Source organism: Phascolarctos cinereus, unplaced genomic scaffold (genome assembly GCF_003287225.1).
Source record: "Phascolarctos cinereus isolate Bilbo 61053 unplaced genomic scaffold, phaCin_HiC Scaffold_4;HRSCAF=312, whole genome shotgun sequence".
In the NCBI taxonomy this organism is placed as follows: domain Eukaryota; kingdom Metazoa; phylum Chordata; class Mammalia; order Diprotodontia; family Phascolarctidae; genus Phascolarctos; species Phascolarctos cinereus.
The window spans coordinates 669,393,587-669,415,511 of NW_027555847.1; the positions used below are offsets into that span (position 1 = coordinate 669,393,587).

Genomic DNA, 21,925 nt, shown 5'->3' on the forward strand with positions numbered 1-21,925 from the left:
GGATGGCTCTATTCACCATCCTTGTGACTTCATTCTTCCCTGACCATCCTTTCCTTATTCATGCTATCTCCTCACCCTTTCTTTAACCTCCAACACTTAGCAGAGTATCTAACACACAGGTTAATAAATTATCTTTTTCATTCATTTAATTTACTGATGAGAAAAATGCAAAATAATTCTCAGTTTTCACCTCAAACTCAGCAAATTGGGAAAGATGGCAAAAGATGGGAATAATTAACGTTTCAGTGGTTGGGGAAACATAGGCAAATACATGGTTTAGGGAGCTATGAATTACTCCAACCGTTCTAGAAAATAGTTCTGAATTATGCAAAGAGAATGACTAAAATGTCTATAACATTTTAATCCAGAGATCCCACTATTGGGCATATGCCCAAAGAAGGTCAAAGACAGAAAGAAATACTCCACATATATCAAAGTATTTATAGCAATACTTTTTGCAGTAGTAGCAATGCTCTCTTTAATAAGAGTGGTAGGAGCAATACCCTAACCTCTGGGCTTATTCAAGTTTGGCTAGTTTTTCCTTTAAAAGTACTGTGATCGGGGCAGCTGGGTGGCACAGTGGATAGAGCACTGGCCCTGAAGCCAGTGGACCTGAGTTCAAATCTGGCCTGAGACCAAACACTTGACACTCACTAGCTGTATGACCCTGGGCAAGTCACTTAACCCCAACTGCCTTAAAACAACAACAACAACAGTACTGTGATCATCCTCAAGATTGGACTGGCTCAAGAGACTAAGGGTTTAGACTGTCAGTACTCCTATTTGCCTGAGTGCAAAACAGCCTTGAGGGGCTCTAGGCCCTCTCTGATGCTTGGCTGGGAGACCACAATGGGCAACTCAGGCAGCGGAGCTCTGCTTGGCTCAGCTGAATCAACCTGCGGTGTCTTCAATGCTTATCCTTTTTGAATACCCTTCTGCTCTGGCTAAATAAATCCCCTTTTTTAGGTGTTGAATGACCTTTCGGTGTCTCATTCTGTATAAATATCAAACCCACTCTACCAGGGGAATGGCCCGAGTCAGGTTCAACCCAGAACAAAAAGCATCATTAAAGAAACTAATAAGGGCAGCTAGGTGGCACAGTGGATAGAGCTCTAGCCTTGGAGTCAGGAGGACCTGAGATCAAATCAGGCCTCAGACACATAACGTTTTACTAGCTGTGAGACGCTGGGCAAGTCACTTAACCCCACTGCCAAGCCAAAAGAAAAAAAAGAAAAAAAAAACTAATAAAGATGACTTTAATACCAAGAATAAACCTCAAAGCTGCCACTGTTAGAGAAGAAACAGAGGACCTAAAAGGTACCTAAAGGCCTCTTTTAGAATTAAGACTACTGCAATGGATTATGACATTAAAAGACCATAAACATAAAAGATGTTGGTCATTACAGAGACTTAAATGATGGATGTAATGATTTCATTTAAAGAACTACTTCTCTACACACAATGTCACAAACGTCTTTTTAATCTATATTTGTGAATAATGTTACTTAATAAAGGAACGAGGAGGAATTATGTTAGTGAAAGATAATAAAATAGCTAAAATAGTGCTTTAAGGTTTATAAAGTGCTTGACAAATATTATATCGTCTGATACAACAACTCTGAGAGATAGGTATATCCCATTTTACAAATGAGGAAACTGAGGCAGGCAGAAGTTATGTGACTTATCCAGGGTCACAGAGCCAGAAAGTATCTAAGGCAAGATTTAGAGTTCGGTCTTCCTGACTGTCAGCACTCTAACCACTGTACCACCTAGCTGCCTAACTCACTTTTATCTCTTCATGTCTATGTGTCAACCATCAGTGAATTACTTTTCATCTCACCAATTAGACTTGCTGATAAGATTTGTAGACAACAGGTATGGTGTGAGTATGACTAATCCATCAATCTCCCAGGAAGAGCCATGAGGTCATATCAGCATCTTGCTTTCCTTGGTTATGTTGTAGTTAATAACTGACATCTTAGTATGGCTATTTTCACTAATGCCTCCCCTGCCAAGGTGTGGGTTAATATCTGATACCTCCAGCTGTGAAGGATGTAGAATAGCCCTCCTCAGCCTCAACACAGCTCTAGCTTGTGGAAATGGTTCCCAAATGGATCTTCAACTGATGGGAGGACTCCTCTGCCCCACAGGACATGATTCCTCAATGGTTTCTGTGAGCTCGATTGCTTTGCAAACAGCTTTTGGTTTTTTTTATAGGGTCAAGCCTCCTTGAGTTATAAAAGACTTGGCTAGAGCATAGAAAAGAAGTTCTACCATCTTTGGAGGGTGGAGGGAGCCTGTAAGCATGGTAAACTAGTTTGACCAGAGATAGCAGGAAGATCTTCCAGAGTGTCTGGTTCTTGATGGTGTTTTTGGTCTCTCTCTCTCTCTCTCTTGCCTGATGGCAGTCATGTCTAGGTACCACTCATCCCTCACCTTTTCTTTCAATAGCCCTCAAGAACGGCAGCCAGGATTGGGCTTTGGATTTTTATCCATCCATTTCTTGTTGATAATCCTGTATCTGGTTTGACCTCGAACTGAACCTAGACGTGGAGGCCTGGCTTTGCAGCCTCTCTTTTCGTCTAAGCAGTACTGGCCAGCCTACATGGCTACATGTTCAGATATATCCAATTGGGTATAGAGAGGCTTCTATCGTGATCTTCTTTTCTTCTGAAGATCTAATCACGTGCCTTATACCTTTAGGATTATTGTTAAATATTATATTTTCATTACATAGGAGTCATTTTTGAAAACTTGGTTATGTTCATTACTGTTTTGATCATTTCCTCTAGAGTGTATGCACCTGATGACAGTACCACTACTGATTCAGGAATTCTACTATTTTCCTGCTTCATGACTGGCATTAAATACCTCACATTCCCTAGAATAGAACAATGTCACAATTCTGTGGGGTGTGGCTATGCAAATGCAAAAACACTAAAGTCTTTTCTAACTCAGGGGTGTGCTAAATTCATAACACTGTATTTCTTAAACTAAGACAGATGATGAAAGGGGAATGGAGAATTAAATAAAATGGCTCTTACACATTTGTGCACTAGGGTGGGAACCATCTTGGGAAGGTAGTGACTGTGGTCATTAGTGATGCATGCATGTGGGCAGCTCAAGGAGTCAAGTCTATACAAAGACAGCCCTTGATGACAACTTCAGCAGCATTTCAGAAGGACACACATACAAGCAATCAATACTACACTTGCACAGCTATGCAAAATCACACAATAAAAACTAAAGGACTTAGGAAGAAAATAGGGTTGGGGACACAACCCTCAAACTCGGTCCTGAGGAAGGCATCCCTCTATGGCTACAAAAGGGAGATCTTGAAAGGATTTTATTTGATGAGGTGCCCTGGAGAAATCCCCAGGCTCCAACCCAGACCCTTCTGATGAAAGTGGTGCATTGAAAACCATCTCTGGATGCGCTTTTCCCTAAGCAGGAGGCTCAGGGATAGCAGGGGTCAAATTTGCATCTGTTAAGAGTCTCCCTATATTCTCTTCCCTTTTTTGTCTGCCTTTCTGGGCCTCCATCTCTCACTGTCAAATGTTATATCCCCCACTCCCCCCAGCAGCTCTCACCTAATCCTGGGTCAAGAAAAGAGGACCATTACAGCTTTTTCTCCCAGATGGAGCCAGACATCTCTTCTTCCCATAGGCCCCATCATATGCTGGTGCCCCTCCTTCAACAGTAGAGGTCCCTGCCCACCTTGATGTATGCCCTACCTCTGCGTACACCACTGGTTTCTTTCTGTCTTTTTTTTGGTTTGGTGAGACAATTAGGGTTAAGTGGCTTGTCCAGAGTCATACAGCTATTAAGTGTTATGTGTCTGAGGCCAGATTTGAACTCAGGTCCTTCTGACTCCAGGGCCAGTGCTCTATCCACTGTACCACCTAGCTGTCCCAGCAGTTTCTCTTGATGAAAAATCTTACATTTAAAAAAATCTTACATAAGCATACGCAAAGATCATACCATGCTCAAACTGTTCCCTAATGTATTAATTGCACTGGAACAAATCTGAGTTTTCAAAACAAGTGTTATAGCAGAACTGCTATATGGGCACCATGGCATTCAGGGGAAAATAGTAGTACCTAATGCTACAGATATTTAGAAAGAAGGGCAGTTGCCAATAAAGCCAAATGCAAAATTTTAATTATTTCCATTATCTTTTGAGTAGCTCTTGGTCTATCTGGCTATCAGTAGACTTCCAGTTCTGGCACGAGGCCTAAGAAACTGTCGGCAGAGCCAAGATGGTGAAATAAAGGAGTAAAGGCAAGGATTCACTTGAGCTCTCCCCCAAACCCCTCCAAATACCTTTAATGATTATCTAAGCAAATTCTAGAGCAGCAGAAGCCACAAAAAGACACAGCGAAACAAATTTCCAGGCCAAGACAACTTGGAAAGTCAGCAGGAAAAGGCCTACTGCAACACGGTGAGAGAGGAGCATAGCACAGTCCAGTACATGCTGTGCTAGCATAGCTCTGGCCCCAGCAAACCAGGAGCAGGCCTTGGGAGCCACTCAATCCGCAGTGGCAGTCGCAGCTTCTGGAGCTCTCAGTTCAGAGATGGTAAGGGGATCGAACTAGTTAGAAGGGATTACAGGAGCCTCTCTGCTAGCACTGAGGCAGGGCTCTGCTGCTTTGCCCATACTTGGATCCAGGTCCCACTTCTAGGAGGCAGATCCACGGCAAGGAGGAGCACTAGAATAGCAGAGCTTGTGGCCACAGTAGGAGGGATCCTCCTCATAGTTCCAGGGCAAAAAAGAGTGCATGTGGTCACTCACAGACCATGAGAGTAGTAAATACCTCTCCTTGGATCATACCATCTGAAGAACTGAAAATGTACAGATCCCTAGAAGCATCTCTGAAAACAGCTACACAAAACCAATGAAACTTGGAACAGTGCTCCCTCCACCCTGTAAGCCAAGCCCTACTTCAACAAAAAGAGTTTAAAAGAGTTTGCCATAAGCTGGGAAAATGAGCAAATTGCTCAGGCAAAAAAAAATTCTGACCATACAAAGTTACTATGCTGGGAAGGCAGATCAAAACACACCCTCAGAAGAAGACAACAAAGTCAAAGCTCCTACATCCAAAGCCTCCAGGAAAAATATGAATTGGTCTCAGGCCACGGAAGAGATCAAAATGGATTTTGAAAATCAAGTTAGAGAGGTAGAGAAAAATTGGGAAGAGAAATGAGAGTGACACAAGAAAATTATGAAAAATGAGTCAACAAGCTTGACAAAGGACACGCACAAAAAAAATACTGAAGAAAATAACACCTTAAAGAACAGACTGGGGGCAGCTAGGTGGCGCAGTGGATAGAGCACCAGCCCTGGATTCAGGAGGACCCAAGTTCAAATCCGGCCTCGGACACATGACACTTACTAGCTAGCTGTGTGACCCTGGGCAAGTCACTTAACCCCCTTGACTAGCAAAAAACCAAAAAACCAAAAAAACAGACTAAGTCAAATGGTAAAAGAGGTACAAAAAGCCAATGAGGAGAAGAATGCCTTAAAAAGCAGAATTGGCCAAATGGAAAAAGAGGCACAAAAATTCACTGAAGAAAAAAACTCCTTAAAAATTAGAATGGACTAAATAGAACCTAATAACTATGAGAAATCAAGAAACAATAAATTGAAGACAATGTGAAATCTCATTGGAAAAACTGACCTGGAAAACAGATCCAGGAGGGATCTACCTGAAGGCCAAGATCAAAATAAGAGCATAGACATCATCTTTCAAGAAGGAAACTTGCCCTGGTTCTTCTACAACCAGAGGGTAAAAGAGATATTGAAGGAATCCATCAATCACATACTGAAAAAGGTCCCCAAAGGAAAACTCCTAGGAATACAGCCAAATTCCAGAACTCTCAGGTCAAGGGGAAAATACTGCAAACAGCCAGAAAGAAACAATTCAAGCATCATGGAACCACAGTCAGGATAACAGAAGATTTGGCAGCGTCTACATTAAAGGATCAGAGGGCTTGAAATATAATATCCCAGAGGATAAAGGTGCCAGGATCACAACTAAGAATCACCTAGCCAGCAAAACTGAGCATAATCCTTCAAGGGAAAAAATGGATATTCAATGAGATAAATGACTTGTAAGCTTTTCTGACGATAAGACCAGAGATGAATAGAAAAAATGACTTTCAAATATGAGACTCAAGGAGAAGCATAAAAAAGAAAAGAAAATCATAAAGGATTTAATAAGGTTAAACTATTTACATTCCTATATGAGAAGATGGTACTTGTAACTCAGAGAAGAACTTTCTCATTATTAGGGCAGTTAGAAGAGGACTACAGGTTTGAGCTGAATATGAAGAGATGATACCTAAAAAAATAAAATTGGGGGTGAGAGAGGAATATACTGGGAGAAAGGGAACGGGACAGGTGGAACAGAGTAAATTATCTTACATAAAAGAGGCAAAAAAAAGCTTTTACAGTAGACAGGAAGATAGGGAAGGTGAGAGGGAGTAAGTAAACCTTACTCTTATTGGAAATGGCTCAGAGAGAATAACATACACACTCAACTAGGTATAGAAATTTATCTTACCCTACAGGAAAGTAGGAGGGAAAGGGATTGGGGGGGGCGGTGATAGAAGGAAGGGCAGATCGGGGTAGAGAGTAGTCAAAAGGAAAACACTTTTGAGGAGGGACAGGATGAAAGTAGAGAGAGAATAGAATAAGCAGAGGGGGAAATAAGATGAAGAGAAATACATTTAGCAACAGCTAACTGTAAAAAAAAAAAGTTGAAGCAAGTTTCTCTGATAAAGGCCTCATTTCTCAAACATATAGAAAACTGAGTCAAATCTATCAAAATGAGAGCCATTACTCAACTGATAAATCATCAAAAGATATGAACAGGTTTCAGATGAAATAATCAAAGCTATCTATAGTCACATGTAAAAATGCTCTAACTCACAAATTAAAACGATTCTGAGGTACTGCCTCATCCATAACTATTAGATTAGCTAATAGCACAGAAAGGGTAAATGACAATTGCTGGAGGGGATATGGGAAAAATGGAATATTAATCCACTGATAGTGGAGTTGTGAATTGATTCAACCATTCTATAGAGCAATTTGGAACTATGCCCAAAGGGCTAAAAAAACACGCATACCCTTTGACCTAGCAATACCACTACTTGGTATGCAGCCCAAAAGAGATTTAAAAAAAAAAAAAAGGAAAGAGACCTGTATGTACCTGTACATTTATATTAGCTCTTTTCTTGGGGCAGAGGATTAGAAAATGAGTGGATGCCCAACAACTGGGAAATGGCTGAATAAATTGTGTTATGTGATTATGATGGAATACTCTAATGCTACAAGAAATGATGAGCAGGATGCTCTCAGAAAAACCTGGAAAGACAAAAGCTGATGCAAAGTGAAATGTACTGTGTACAAAGTAACAGCAATATTGTAAGATATCAGCTATGAATGACTTAGTTATTCTCAGCAATACAATGATCCAAGACAATCTAAAGGACTTATGATGAAAAATGCTATCCATCCCCAGACAAAGATCCAATGGTGTCTGAATACCGATTGAAGCGTACTTTCTCACTTTCTTTTATTTTTCTTGAGCTTTTTTTTGGTCTGTGTTTTCTTTCACAACATGACTATTATGGAAATGTTTTATATGACTATCCGTGTATAACCTATATGGAACTGCTTGCCTTCTCAATAGGGGTTGGGTAGAGAGGGAGGAAGGGTGAGAATTTAAACTCAAAGTCTTAAAAATGAATGTTAAAAATTGTTTTTACATGTAACTGGGGAAAAATAAAATACTAAATACATTTTTTAGAAAAGAAAAGGAGGCCTAAGAAACCTCCTCAGCACAATGAAAACCAAACCACTTACACTGGTGACTCTAGCACACGATATACAAAGTAATAATGATAAATAATACTCTCCAAATTGAACATCTAAAAAAAACTGCCAAGAATTTACCCTTAAAAGGTTTCATATATTTCCTGGACAAGTACTATTTCTTCCATATTGCAAATCGAAAGCAAAGTATAGAATTTATGAAACAAAAAATCAGATTAGGAACAGACCTGCCATTTCTTTGATATAGGGAGCTACCTCTACCAAAGCAGGCCAACACCTTCTCTGCAACTTATACCAGCAGAGAGGTACTAAAAGAAGCAAGAGGGAAAGTAATAGTGCTCAGATTATGATGGCCTAGGACCCTAAACCTCACAGGTCCAGGTGTGTGGAAGGCCTGGAGGCAGAGCTCAGGAAAGGAACTCAGGCAATCAGCAAGACCGAGCCAAGGACTGACCAACCATCCCAATCACAAGTGCAATCAAGGGAAGCACAAAATCACAATTCAGGAACTGAGGCTGGAGATATGAGTAAAGCAAAGGTAACATCAACCAGCACACAAAATTTATCATAAATCTAGAGATGTCCCAAAAACTCGCCTAGAAGACAATTAACTGTAGGAATTGGATGCAAAGAGCCATAGGAAAACATGGGTTTTCCACAAGGACTACATGAAGACTTGGAAGAAATGAAGAGATAAAAAAATTAAATGCTTTAAGGAATAGTTTACCTATCAGATTTATGGAGAACAGAAGAATTCATGACCAAACAGGAGACAGAGAACATTATGAAATGCAAAGTGGGTAACTTTGATTACATTAAATTGAAAAGTTTTTGCACAAACAAAGCCAATGCAACTAAGATTAGAAAGAAAATAGAAAATTGGGAAAGGATTTTTATAACCAGTCTCTCTGATAAGGGCCTCATTTCTAAAATATATAGAGAATTAAGGCAAATTAATAAGAATACAAGTCATTTCTCAATTGATTAATGGTCAAAGGATATGAACAGGCTGTTCTCAGATGAAGAAATTAAAGCTATCTATAGTCATGTGAAAAAATGCTCTAAATCACTACTGATTAGAGAAATGCAAATCAAAACAGCTCTGAGGTACCACATTGCACCTATCAGATTGGCCAACATGACAAAACAGGAAAATGATAAATGTTGGAGAAGACGTGGGAAAATTGGAACACTGATGCATCGCTGGTGGAGTTGTGAAATGATCCAACCATTCTGGAGAGCAATTTGGAACTATACCCAAAGGGCTATAAAAATGTGCCTATAAAAATACTCTTTGACTCAGCAAGAGCATTTCTAGAGCTATATGACAAAGAGATCATACAAATGGGAAAAGGATCTACATGTACCAAAATATTTATAGCATCTCTTTTTGTGGTGACAAAGAATCAGAAATCGAGAGGATGCCCATCAACTGGGGAACGGCTGAACAAGTTGTGGTACATGAATGTAATGGAATACTATTATGCTATAAGAAATGATGAACAGGCAGAATTCAGAAAAACTTGGAAAGACTCGTATAGATGGATGCTGAGTGAAGTGAGCAGAACCAGGAGAATGTACACAGCAACAGCCACGTTGTGCTATGACTAATCTGATGGACTTAATCCTTCTCAAGAATGCAAGGATTTACGACATCTCCAAAAGCCTCATGACGGAAAATGCTATCCACATCCAAAGAAAGAACTATGGAGTTTGAATGCAGATAAAAGCATACTATTTGCTATTTTTTTTCTTCTGTTGTGTTTGTTTCCTCTTTCTGGTGGTTCCTCCTATTAGTTCTAATTCTTACTTATAACATCACTAATGTGAAAATATGTATAATACGAATGTATATGTATAGCCTATATCAGACTGCACACCATCTTGGGGAGGAAAGTAAGGAGGGAGGGGGAGAAAAATTAAAAACTAAAAAGCTTATGGAAGTGACTGTTGATAATTCAAAATAAATTAATTAAAAAAAGAAAAAAAATTAAATACTTTGTAGGACAAAGTGGAAGGAAGACAAGTAGTTAAATAGGTGGAGGTAGTAAATCTCACACATAAAAATGGACTCCGTGAAAACTAGAATAAACCAAATAGAAACCAATGTTTCTGTAAACCAGCAAGAAATGTTCAAATAAAATAAAAAAAATTAAAAAGAAGAAAATGCAAGCTGATATATTAAAAAAAAAAAAAGACTGACCTGAAAAGTTGGCCAAAGAGATCTATTTAATGATCAACCCCAGGGCACTATTAATTCAAGAAATCATCAACAAAGATGGCCTATCAGAAGAGGGCAAAGTAAAAACAGGAAAAAAAAAATCTAATTGCCTCCTGAAAGAAACCCCCAAAGGAAAAGTCCTGGGAAGTCATAGAAAAATCTGGAACTTTCATTTAAAAGTACTGCAAGCACCCAGAAACAAAGATTTTAAACACCAAAAAACTACAAACAATCTTATACAATACCTGACAGTTTCTGTACACAAGATATCTTGGTAAATAATTTTCCAAAAGGCAAAGCTAATATAACCATACAGAAAAAAAAAGAGGGGCCTTTAATAGAAAAGGGGATTGTCAAGTATTTCTGATGAAAAGAACAGAGCTGAGTAAGAACCAGGAAATACAAACATGAATGCAGAGATAGCTAGAATGGTAAATTTATTTGAGCAACTGGAAAGGAGCTGTATGATGATGTAGTGCTAACATTATAATAGCAAAGAAAAAAGTATCCTTTTAATCAATAAACATTTATTAAGCACCCACTGTGTGCCAGGCAAAAACTTACAACAGTTCTGGGGAGTCCACCGATTGTGTTCTGAGGATTATAGGAAGATAAAAGAGAAGGGAGAATAAAAGGAATACATTAGAATAAAACAGGAAGAAGGGGGTAGAATTGGCTATTTCTCATAACTGGAATGTATGAAGGCTGATTCGACAGCAGCATAGGAATGCAATGAAAGAGATATTTCAGCAAATCTTTTAGTATGACTGACGTGGCATCCAGTGAGCAGAAACAAAATAATTTATACAAGGACTATAATATCATAAAGTAAAAGAGCTTTTAAAGACAAGACCTCTAGCAAAGCAATGGCCAATCACATTTCCAGAGCACTCATGATAATGTTACGCCCTCTCCCCCGACTTGTGACAGAGAGGGGAGTGACACAGGGTGAAGAGACAGACATTTTTGGACATGGTCACTGAGCGGATTCATTTTGCTTGACTATGCTTATCTGCTACAAATGTTATTTTTCCCCCTCTAAGTTTTCAATTGGGAAAGAGGGTCAGGTTGGCTGGTAGTAATACTGATGCCAAAGAAACAGTGCCAGTGAAACAGTTTTTTAATGTATAGAAGAGAACAAAAGGAAGTTTAGAAGAAGAGAAGCAGGATAATTTTGAAAGTAATGTATGGAATTTATTACACTTTTTTAAAAAGTAAACTCTATGAAATGGAGATTAATGGTTTCATACACAATCTTCATTTTGTGCTTTGCTGTGTTTAGGTAAATGTTTATTTGGGGAGGGTTTAATTTCAAAATTTTTAAATTCTTTTAAAGAAATTAAATTTAAAAAATTAAACTAAGACATTAAATAAAACAGGCAAAGTATCTATACCACAATAGGGTTCTGGAACTTACCATTATCTGAATCATCTCCTTCACTGTCTGTTCGGGCCTGCTTGTAGTCTGGCTCTTCAGCACTTTGGGACTGCTTACGTTTCTTGCTTATGCCATCTTGTCCAGAGTGATTAAACCCCCTTCTTCTGGACTAAAAACATAAATAAATTTAAATAGTACTGTTCAACTAATGAGCAAAATCAACCAAAGAAAAAATGAAGCAAGGAACTGGGATCACAATGAAAAAGGAAAAAACCAAAGCCTAATTAATGATTATTAAGTAATTGGTAATGATTAAGAAGTACAGAACTCACCCGGTCTCTCATTCTGTTCCTTGACCTGCCACATCCATAAGGTATGTTGCCAAACCTGCTCATTCCCTGCACCCCCATCATGCCATAATCGGGGACCACAGCTTGTGAGAACAGAGAAGGTAGTCTGTTGGGGCAGGGGCCTCCCATTCCCCTTCCACCCATATAGTTCAGCTCATTCCAGCGAGCAGACAAACGCTCTGAGCTTGAGGATGGCATGAAGTGGTCACTGCGCATGTAGGTGTTGGGATGACCCCGATCCCGGAACTGATTCTGACACTTTTCCTGAACAATGCCATACAGAGATGTTCGGCTGTGAGACAGGTCTTGGTGGTCATCATACTGACTTCCAAAGCCATCATTCTGATTAGGTCTGAGGTCATAGTCATAATTGTAGCTTGAGCGGTAGAGATTGTGATCAGTCATTGAAGCCCTGGAGTTATAGGAGTCAAAAGACTCAAATCTGAAAGAGCTGAAGAATAAGCACAGAGCCAGGTCAATAACTAATCCTGCTAAAGAAAATGCTCAGAGAAAATGAAAGTTGGCCTCATCATGGCACACACACCAACATCCCAACACAAAGCATGAGCCAAATGCACTGGATTTTCCAAAAGGACTGTTTTCATTAGGCCTTGCTTGTGACTAGTTGAGAGCTCATCAAAAAACAGATTTTTCTTTCATCAAATAAATCACACCTACAAGCCAAAATGCTTGAAACATAACAGGCAGCACTCCCAAACCTCACCCCCAACATACTCAATTTGTTAGTTTCTTCAACTGACAAGTGCAGAAGCAGGTGGTATTCCTCTCTACATTTGATTTCAGTTACGCTGGCTTTGGTGTACAGTGGAGACATTATATGAATTTAGTAAACTCAGGATCCAGAACTAAGAATTTTAGATGTAGATTAGGCAGCAGCCAAAAGCTAAATAAGCCACATCAAGGGTTAATGAATCTTTAACATTGACCTGCTTAAAATGCCTATACCCTGGTCAGATGGTCTCAATTCATTTACTCCAAACTGAAGAGGACTCAAGAAGCACAAAACTGTTTTTAGGAATAAAGAACCCACTTATTCCCAAGAGGAAATGCAAGGGTCTAGCTTCCATATTGATGTAATTGGTACGGGCTAGCACTTGGTGCTGCTCCTTGAACAAGAAAGCCTGTAATCACCTCTCCTGGTCTTCCATGCCCTCCCCACTGCTGCCGGCCCCGCCCCTGCTTCCTTCCTTCGACATCATGTCCAAGCGTTGGTTGATCTTGGCAATGAGGGAATCAGAATTATCAGTGACAGTCTCTGTTCCATAGGCGGCAATCTGCATGGTAGCACTCCCATCTCCAAGGGTTGCATTGTCTGTCTTGGGAGCCTCCCATGAGGCTGTGCTGTAGTTATATGTAGCCCCAGTGGTAACACCAGTGTTCTGAGCACCATAATAATTGTAACCTTCATAGCCTAATGGAAAAAGAGAGCATTAGAACGGCAGCTCAACAACAGGAGGTTGGTCTTTGCTTCAAACAGATGAACTGGGTTTGGTGGCGGGGAACGAAACAGGTATAATTCAACAGAACCCACAACTTCTGAGATATAAGAGAATGGCTCAGCAGCCAAGTTCTACAGAGAAGTTCAGCATTAAGTGACTCAAGAATTACTACTCATTCTATGCAGCACAGAGGATCAGCATAGTAAGGGACAATTAAAAAGAGGCTGACAGGGACAGTTAGGTGGCGCAGTGGATAGAGCACTGGCCCTGGATTCAGGAGGACCTGAGTTCAAATCCGGCCTCAGACACCTAACACTTAACTAGCCGTGTGACCCAGGGCAAGTCACTTAACCCCACTGCCTAGCCAAAAAAAAGAAGAAGAAGAAGGGGCTGACTAAGGAAAGATACCTACTCTTGGGAGCTAAGTATAATCCTAAGCATTCCTGTGAATGGACTGTTAATTCTCATTTTTTAGCCTCTTTAGTAGCCTAGGAAAAGATTCCCTTACCAAGATAATCTGGATATATGTATGTTACAATGTTCCTAAGACAGCTATTCTTTCCAAAAGGACTATCTTCAAGTTTTTAATGTTATCCTAAAAAAAGAAAATCAAAGCTAAAAAATATAGTAAAAAAAAATTCCTACTTAAAAATTTACCATTATCTTTCCCTCTCTTTTCTGAAGTCCTGAGGACTACTCTAAAATTGAGGATAGGTCTCTGCGGACCAACAAAATAAGCAAGAACTCCCAATCAAATCTAATTCAATTTATGCCCATTATTCAATAGGACAGTGGAAGAAGCACTAAGTATGAAGGAGAAGGCCCATCTCAGTTTCTTTCTAACCTATTAAAGGGCAGAGCCACAGCAGACTGAGTCATCCCACATACGTGCATTGGCTCAAAGACCTAGTTAATGGGATACATTAGAAAGACCACTGGATTTGGAATTAGAGGCCCTCAGTTTGAGTCTAGGCTCTTTAAGAAATTATGTAAACTATAATCCGAGCCTGTTAAGTCCTTATTGACAAATGGAGGGAGGTCACTTCATTTCTCAATCTATAATCCTATGAACTACATTAGCAAATGATTATTTCCTGAAACTCAGACCCCAACCACAGCTAGCAGCAACTCTCAAAATTAAACCCAAAGTTTAAAAACTCATGGAAGGAACTTCACCCCCCGGAAACATAAACAAAAGCACATACCTTGCCAGTTGGCTGCACTGGTCCCATATGCACCTTAAAGGAAGTGGGGAAATAAAACACACAAAATCTTTGTTTTCAGAGCAGACATCAGAAAACACATTTTACAGAACAATTATGCATATCCATTTTATTTTCACATAAGGAATGGTACAAGCTTCTAATTAGCAATGGCATCTCAGGGCAAAAAAGAATGTCATCATGTCACTCACTGAAACTAGAGAAGGCATGTAGAAGTTTTAACTACATTTCTCGTAAAACCAGTGGGAAGAACCAGGAAGGCTTACCAAAAAGCTTAGCAAGTTTGAGCCAATGTTTTAGGCTACTTCCCAATTCCTCCCGGCAGTTGGACTGAAGGCTCACAAACACAGCAAATGAACAAAGGCCCATTTTTCAACAAAGAAAAAAAAATGAGTAGCTGCTGACAACATTAAGTATTGTTTTTTATTTCTGGAGAGGAACAGAGAAAGAAAGCACTTCCCTAACTTAAAGACACTTCATGACATTGCCTTATCAAACTCAGTTACCAGAAAATGACCATGGAAAAAGTAAGAATGACACCAAACAATATTTTAAATAATACATACCACAATATTCAAGAACATGAAGTTATCTTAATTCTCCTCAAGAGAAGAGGTATTATATGAAAAGTTAAAAACCAGATACTTGTAACACATAGCACTAGGAATATACGTCATTCCTCTGAAAAAAATAGCCTTCTAAAAAGAAGTTATACTTGCTAATTATCTAGCCAAGCAATTAAATGATTTCCAGACCAAAACCATATCTGTCAAAAAAATAACTAAAAGAAAAAGTACAAAAAGAACCCTAGTCTCAACAAAGCAGAAAAACTCACTTTGGGTGTTAGCAGCTCCAGCGCTCCACGCCCCATAACCTATATGGGAAGAGATATAAAGTTATGGACATTTTTTGGAGAAAAGAGAAATCACTCAGGAATACAATGCCTAAAAATGATAAAAATCTAAATATTACTTTTTGATGGTTTATTTTATTAGATGCTAACTCTAGGATTATGTCACTACATTTATCTTTCTATGATTTAACTCTCATCTACTGCTGTAGAAAATGGTAGGCCAGAAAATTAATCCATGTGACATGGCTCAGATGAAACAGAAAGGAGGGAGCAGGTCAGTGGGCTCAATGACTAAATAAGATGGCTCCATTACTGACCTGCTGGATGCCTCTACTAGCAAACCAAGTTTCCTTCTCTGGATCTATGCTCCTCTATTCAGAAAAAAAATAAAACTTGTTTTTCTCAGTGGAAACAGGAAGGAGCAAGGTTTATCAAGAAAGAGGTAAGGGGGGAGGGGAGGAGAGACAGACAAGACTTGTCCAAAAGCAGGCCACTGCAACAACAGGGCCTGTCCCAAGGTGGTAAAGGCCTAAGGACACGGGGGGAGGGGAAGAGAGGGGAACAGGTGGGCAACAAGAGTATCAAATTTAATTTTTTCCCTCCAACTTCTTATGTTTCTATTCAAGTTTTCCTTTATATCCTCATCATGGTATACAGATAATCTTTGCTTCATGAAGACTAGGTAATAGCAGTCCTACTAGGCTGGAAAGCTTCAAGTAATAGACAACAGACTGCCTAGGTGATGCCTTACATGGTCATCACCCTAAGATAGGCCACCAGGTGATGAATTTTTCAGCCGTGGCAACTCCTGATGGGTTGGACCCTCAGTGAATGGACAAAATGACAGATCTTTCAAAATATTCAAGTAAAATTCATATTTCTAGAGAAAGCCTGAATCTTGACTACATGGTAGTGATGGAAACGGACTTCAAATCTCAACAATACAAAGAAGATTATCACAAACATACCCAGCCAGCTTTCCCTCACTCTAAAGAAACTCCTGTATACCACTATTACTGTCAGCAATCTAAGTTCAGGCACCTGCCTACCTGAGGTGTGTTGCTGAAGCAAGGTGGCCTTCCTTTAAACAAATTCAGTACCATCTGCCTCCATTCAACAATACCACCATATCAAGGAGATGATGGATCAGAGCTGGAAGGGCTATGTATCTAATACCATCCTTTTTTTTCTACAGAAGAGGAAACAGAGGCTCAGGGACGTGAAATCCAATTTAACAAATCTAATAAACATATATTAAGTGTCTACTACGTGCCAAGCACTGCTCTACATGCTAGGGATACAATTAATAAAAACACAGTCCCTGCCCTAACAGAGCTTACAAAATAGGGGAAGAAGATACACAAAAGGAGGAAGAGAAGAGGAGGAAGAGCCTAGGGGGTAACTGGCACAGGGACATCTTTTTCTATGGAGTTGGAACCAGGTAGGGAGCAGATACACAGTGGAGTGGGCAGGGAAGTCCAGGTTCTGCCTTCTACAGAGGAAGGAATTATTAGGAGGAGCTTGATACTCAGTCCTCCCAGCCCTCTAATCAGAGGGTGGAGAAGGCTGAGGTAGGTAGAGTCAGTCAAGGCTTGAGTTAGCAACATGGTGATGAGATTGGATTACAGGCAGCTAGGTAAAGCAGTGGAGTGAGGAGCCTGGAATCTGGAAGACTCATCTTCCTGAGTTCAAATCTAGCCTCAGACACTTACTAGCTGTGTGATCCTGGGCAAGTCATTTAACCCTATTTGCCTCAGTTTCCTCATCTGTGGAATAAGCTGGAAAAGAAAATGGCAAATCACTCATGTGTCTTTGCCAAGAAAACCCCAAAAGGCATCATGAAATCAGATACAACTGAACAAAATACTACCTCCATCCATTCACAGACGAGGAAACAAGCCCACTTCCTCAAGGCCACAAAGGCAGTAAGAATCAGAAATGGGATTTGAAACCGGGTCTTCTGACTCCAAAGTGAGTGTTCTTTCCACTGTAACACCAATTCAAGCCATCATTTCCTGTCTCCCTTGGCATCAGAATGAATGGTAAAGAAGGAAACTTTAATGGTCTTCCTGACTCTTTTCTTGAATATTTCAACATGATTTAAAAACAGAACAAGACTTCACTGTAGTCACTTCACATAATAGTCAACCTGTCCTTTTCCTAGGGTTGCTAAAAAACCAATATTACCTGATGGGAGAAATGGGAAAGGAGCAGATGACCCATTGTCAAACATTCTCCATGACTGTATGACGTCTACGATGAATGTTGTAAAGAAGTGTGACAAGGTGAACATTTGTATTGTACTCCCCATCATTCAAGGAGTGTACATTATTAGAAGGACCAGAGATATAGAGGTTAGAAAGGACCCCAAAAGCCATCTAAGTCCAACCCCTTATTTTATGGATGAGAAAAATGAAACCCAAGAAAGTTAGGTAACTTGACCAAGATTACATGTAGAATAAATGTCAAAGACAGGATTTGAACCCAGTTCCTCCAACTTCAGGGCCTAGTACCTGTTCTGGTGAACCAGTATGCCTCAAGAGAAAAGTAACGGATAAATCTGGCTGGTGTCCAAAATACCAACATATGACTTTAGAGAAATGAAATCACTAACAGTGGGAGGGTTACAATAAGCACTTAGTGGAAGAGCTCAGACCTAGACAGGTGGGCTATAGGAGTTTTAAGGAAGCCAGAGATCACAAACGGGATTCTCAGAAACCTAGAAATCATGTCAAAAGGAAAGTGAGAGAGGAGTAACAACAAACTGTGCATTTCAAAATGCTAGTTGAAGCCATTTCTGATTCTAGAGAAAAGGAAAGAAAAAATCCTTTTTCTCTCCCTCTTTCCGGCAACACAGGGCTCTCTGCTACAAGAACCTAGAACTGCTATGAGTGCAGGCAGTCTTGGCATTCACACCAATTCTGAAGGAATGATCCATCCACAGGAATAGCTACTACTCCATAAGATAATACCCTTTCCCACTGCTATTACCAGACCTGCTATCAGGACTCAGGAGAAAGAACTCCATGCTTGGCCTATCAAAACTATATGGGTCACCCAACTCAAAAGTTACTTTGGATACAAGTACTTCAACCTGCCAACTAACCAGCATTTTTAACATTGTTTCTAAGGGACAAAACATTATTAGCAATGCATTACTAGTTCTAAACAAACTAATCATTCATAACAACAATGATAAAAACTGGGAACTGCCTGTACCTGCCTCTCCATAGCAGGCCCTTTTATCAGACTGATCCCTTATGAGATTATATTATTACTAAAGTAAAGGAACACTGTGGTCTACCTCCTACAAGCAGAATCACAGAATGTCTCAAGGACCCCTGACAAGTGTGTATCCAATCATCACTTAAAGACTTGCAGTGATGGAAACTCACTGCCTCTCCAGAGAAAGTTGCTAAGGAAAATATTCCCCTATATTGAGAGCCTAAATTTGAAACACTGCAATTTTGCCCACTGCATCCAATTCTGCCAAGCAGGATCAAATGGAACTGACGACAGTCCTTCCTTCACACCTGAAGACACCTCTCTTGTCCTTCTAAGACTTCTCTAGGCTAAGTTCTTTTATAGGGTATGGTGTCCATCCCCTTTACCATCCTGGTAGACATCCTCTAAACACTCTTCAGCTTGTTTTCAACTTTCCTCAAATGTAGCGCCTAGCACTCAACATAAAACATAAATCTGATAATCAAATTACAGTAAGACCCTTACCACCTGTCATCTGGAGTACTGCAACAACTTTCTAATTCATCTCTGCATCCAGTCTTTCCCTTTTATAATTCCTCTTCCCAAGAGCTGACAAATTCATTTTCCTAAAGCACAGGTCTGACCATGTCACTCCCCTTGCTCAAGAAGCTTAAGTGTATCTCCCCATAGATATACTTTTCTTTTCATTTTTTTAAAACAACTTTTCTATTTGGCATTTAAAGTCCTTTACAATCTGACTCCAGTCTTATCTTTCTTTACAGGCTGATTACACATTACTTCTGCCTCATGAAGTCCTATCCTCCTGAAAGCAATTAGGAGACCATTATGATAATTCTACGAAGAAATGATGAGAGCGGTAGCTATGTGAGTAAAGAGATGAGGACATAAAAGATGTGGTACAAGCAGATTTGACAAGACTCTGACAATTGACTAATATAGTGCATAAGAGAGGGAGAAAGGACTCCAAGGACATAAACGTGGCTAACTGGAGGATGGATGGCAGGTGCCCTAGCAGAAACAGACGTTTGGAAGAGGGATGGGTTTCAGCAAGACAATAGTGTATTGTCTTAGACACATGCAGGAACCTGACAACATATGACTAACCAGACTTCAGGAGATATATTAAATATGATATTTGAATACAGAGGCTGATGAGATCTCCAAGGGAGAGGATGGAGTAAAGAAAGACCCAGGACAAAGCTCTGGGTTATACCCACTCATGTTGAGGGGTTGGGAGATGAATTCAACAAACAAGAAAAGGAAAGAATAGTGAGACAAGAAAGAAGAGAACAAGGAGATGGCCCATCACAAAAACCAAGGGAGAAGAAAACATTGCAAAATCAAGAAATCTCTAGATTTCTTGAGAAAATATAGAGAAATCAAGGATATTAAGGCCAGAGATCCAGCAATTAAGAGGCTGATGTTCACGTTGGAGAGAACAGTTTCAGTTGAGTGGTGCGGCTGGAAGCCAAATTGCAGAAGTTTGAAAATTAAGTTGGAGATGAGGAAACAAAAGCTACAAATTTTAGATAATCTTTAATAGGAATCTCTCTGTTAAAGGGAATAGAGAAATAAGACAACAAAGAAATGACAAGGTCCAATGGAGGATTTTGTGTATACTTGTATATGGGTAGGAAAGACTAGATCAACAGGAAGAGAACCAGCAGATAGATTAAAGATGAGGGAATGGGAATAATCAAAGGGTCAATCTCTTGAAGATGAGATTGAGAGTATAAAACTCTTCCTCAGAAATCTGGAATAAAGAAGAAAAGAAGAGGGGATAATTTGAAGTGCTGAACAGAGGCAAGAAGGAGCTCCCCAGCAGATGACCTCGATTTTCTATGTTAGGGTAAAAAGGTTTTGTGGAAAGGGAGTTAGGAGAGGACAGCAGTGAAAGTCTGGAACAGCCACCGGACTGAGTGGGAGAGAAAGTCAATTAGGAAATAAGAGAAATGTAAACCAACTGTGCATTTCACCTCACACTCAGCAAATTGGTAAAGATGAAAAAGGCAGAAATAGTCAGGATTGTGGGAAAATGGCCCAATAGTGAAACTATGAAATTTGTCCAACCATTCTGGAAAGGAATTTGGAATTATGCAAAGAAAGTGACTCAAATGTCCACACCCTTTGACCCAGAGCTTTCACTGCTGGGAAGACATCACAAGAAGATCAATGACAAAAAGAAAAGCTCTACATATACCTATATATTTATAGCATCACTTAACAAAGTAGATGCCCATCAACTGCAGAAAGTCTTAACAAGGTTTATATGATGCTATATTACTATGCTGTTAGAAATAATAACTAGGACGAAAAGAGAATCATGAGAAAATTTATATGAACTGATACAAAGTGAAATAAGTAGAACATACAATGACTATAATAATGAAAATGGAAAGATCAACTACAAAAATAAAGTTGCATGTTGTTAAATTATAATGACCAAGCTCAGTGCTAAAGAAGGGAGAAAAAAAAGGAGAAAATGTCTTCTCCCTTTTTTCAAACACTACATATGTCAGACTTTTACATATATTAATGTGGTTTGTTGAATTGCTTTTCCTCTTTTAAAAAATTCTTTGTTGTTTGGGAGGGGAAGAGGGAAAAAATACTATGAGAAATGCAGGTGATATCAGAAGAAGAGACTGATAAAAATGTAATTTTAAAAAACAAACAAGGCAGAACAAAATAAACAAAAAGCTGATCAGGGAATTAAATAGACTGCTCTACAGCAGTGAAGGCTCAGCTGATATTAGATGGCATAAATGAGTAGTGGGCACAGTCTTCAGGTGACTTCAGTAGCAGGCAAGAATGGGAGTGGGTAGGAGGTATAGGAGGTGGGGTTACTCCAGAGGTTGAGTCTGGTAAAGCATTCAAGTGGATGATTTCATCTAATTTAATTAGCTAACACTAGAAACTGCAATGAATAGAGAGATGGCCTCAGAGATGAGAGGTTTGTCTCTGACATTCAGGCCTATTATTAGGGAAATCTATTAACATTAGCCTCTTAGTGATCTATGCCAGAGGTGTCAAACTTTAGGGTACAACCCTAACTACATTAAAATGTTAACCAGGAAATGTTTAACAAAATAAATAAAAATACAATACAACATAGTGTTTTTGTGGTTTTCCAAGTTAATGTGCAACCATAAGGGATCAGTTTCTATTAGAGTTTAACACCACTGGTCTTGGCAATTCTCTAAGACTATAAATTGTGCATGATGTGCTGACCTGTACAGCCCTCTTCTATACCAATGAAATCACAGATCTAATCCCCACCCCGAAATATTAGGTTAGACCTATGCAGTCTTAAGGAAAGTGAAACTAGAGCAGAGATGATAAACTAAAAGAACAAGGAGATGGGGCTGGTGGTTCCAG

The 21,925-nt window shown here is 39.5% G+C and overlaps 1 protein-coding gene across 2 annotated transcripts in view; it reads right to left on the bottom strand.

Moving 5' to 3' along the window:
- AKAP8 (A-kinase anchoring protein 8) overlaps nt 1–21,925 on the bottom strand; it is a 60,831-nt gene that overhangs the window by 33,471 nt on the left and 5,435 nt on the right. For both annotated transcript variants that reach the window (XM_020969382.2, XM_078154039.1), the window contains exons 2-6: nt 15,308–15,346; nt 14,455–14,487; nt 12,942–13,221; nt 11,772–12,240; nt 11,479–11,608 (exon numbers count right to left, since the gene is read on the bottom strand). In XM_020969382.2, the coding sequence (XP_020825041.1) occupies nt 11,479–11,608; nt 11,772–12,240; nt 12,942–13,221; nt 14,455–14,487; nt 15,308–15,346 (951 nt within the window). The remainder of the gene's footprint in view (nt 1–11,478; nt 11,609–11,771; nt 12,241–12,941; nt 13,222–14,454; nt 14,488–15,307; nt 15,347–21,925) is intronic.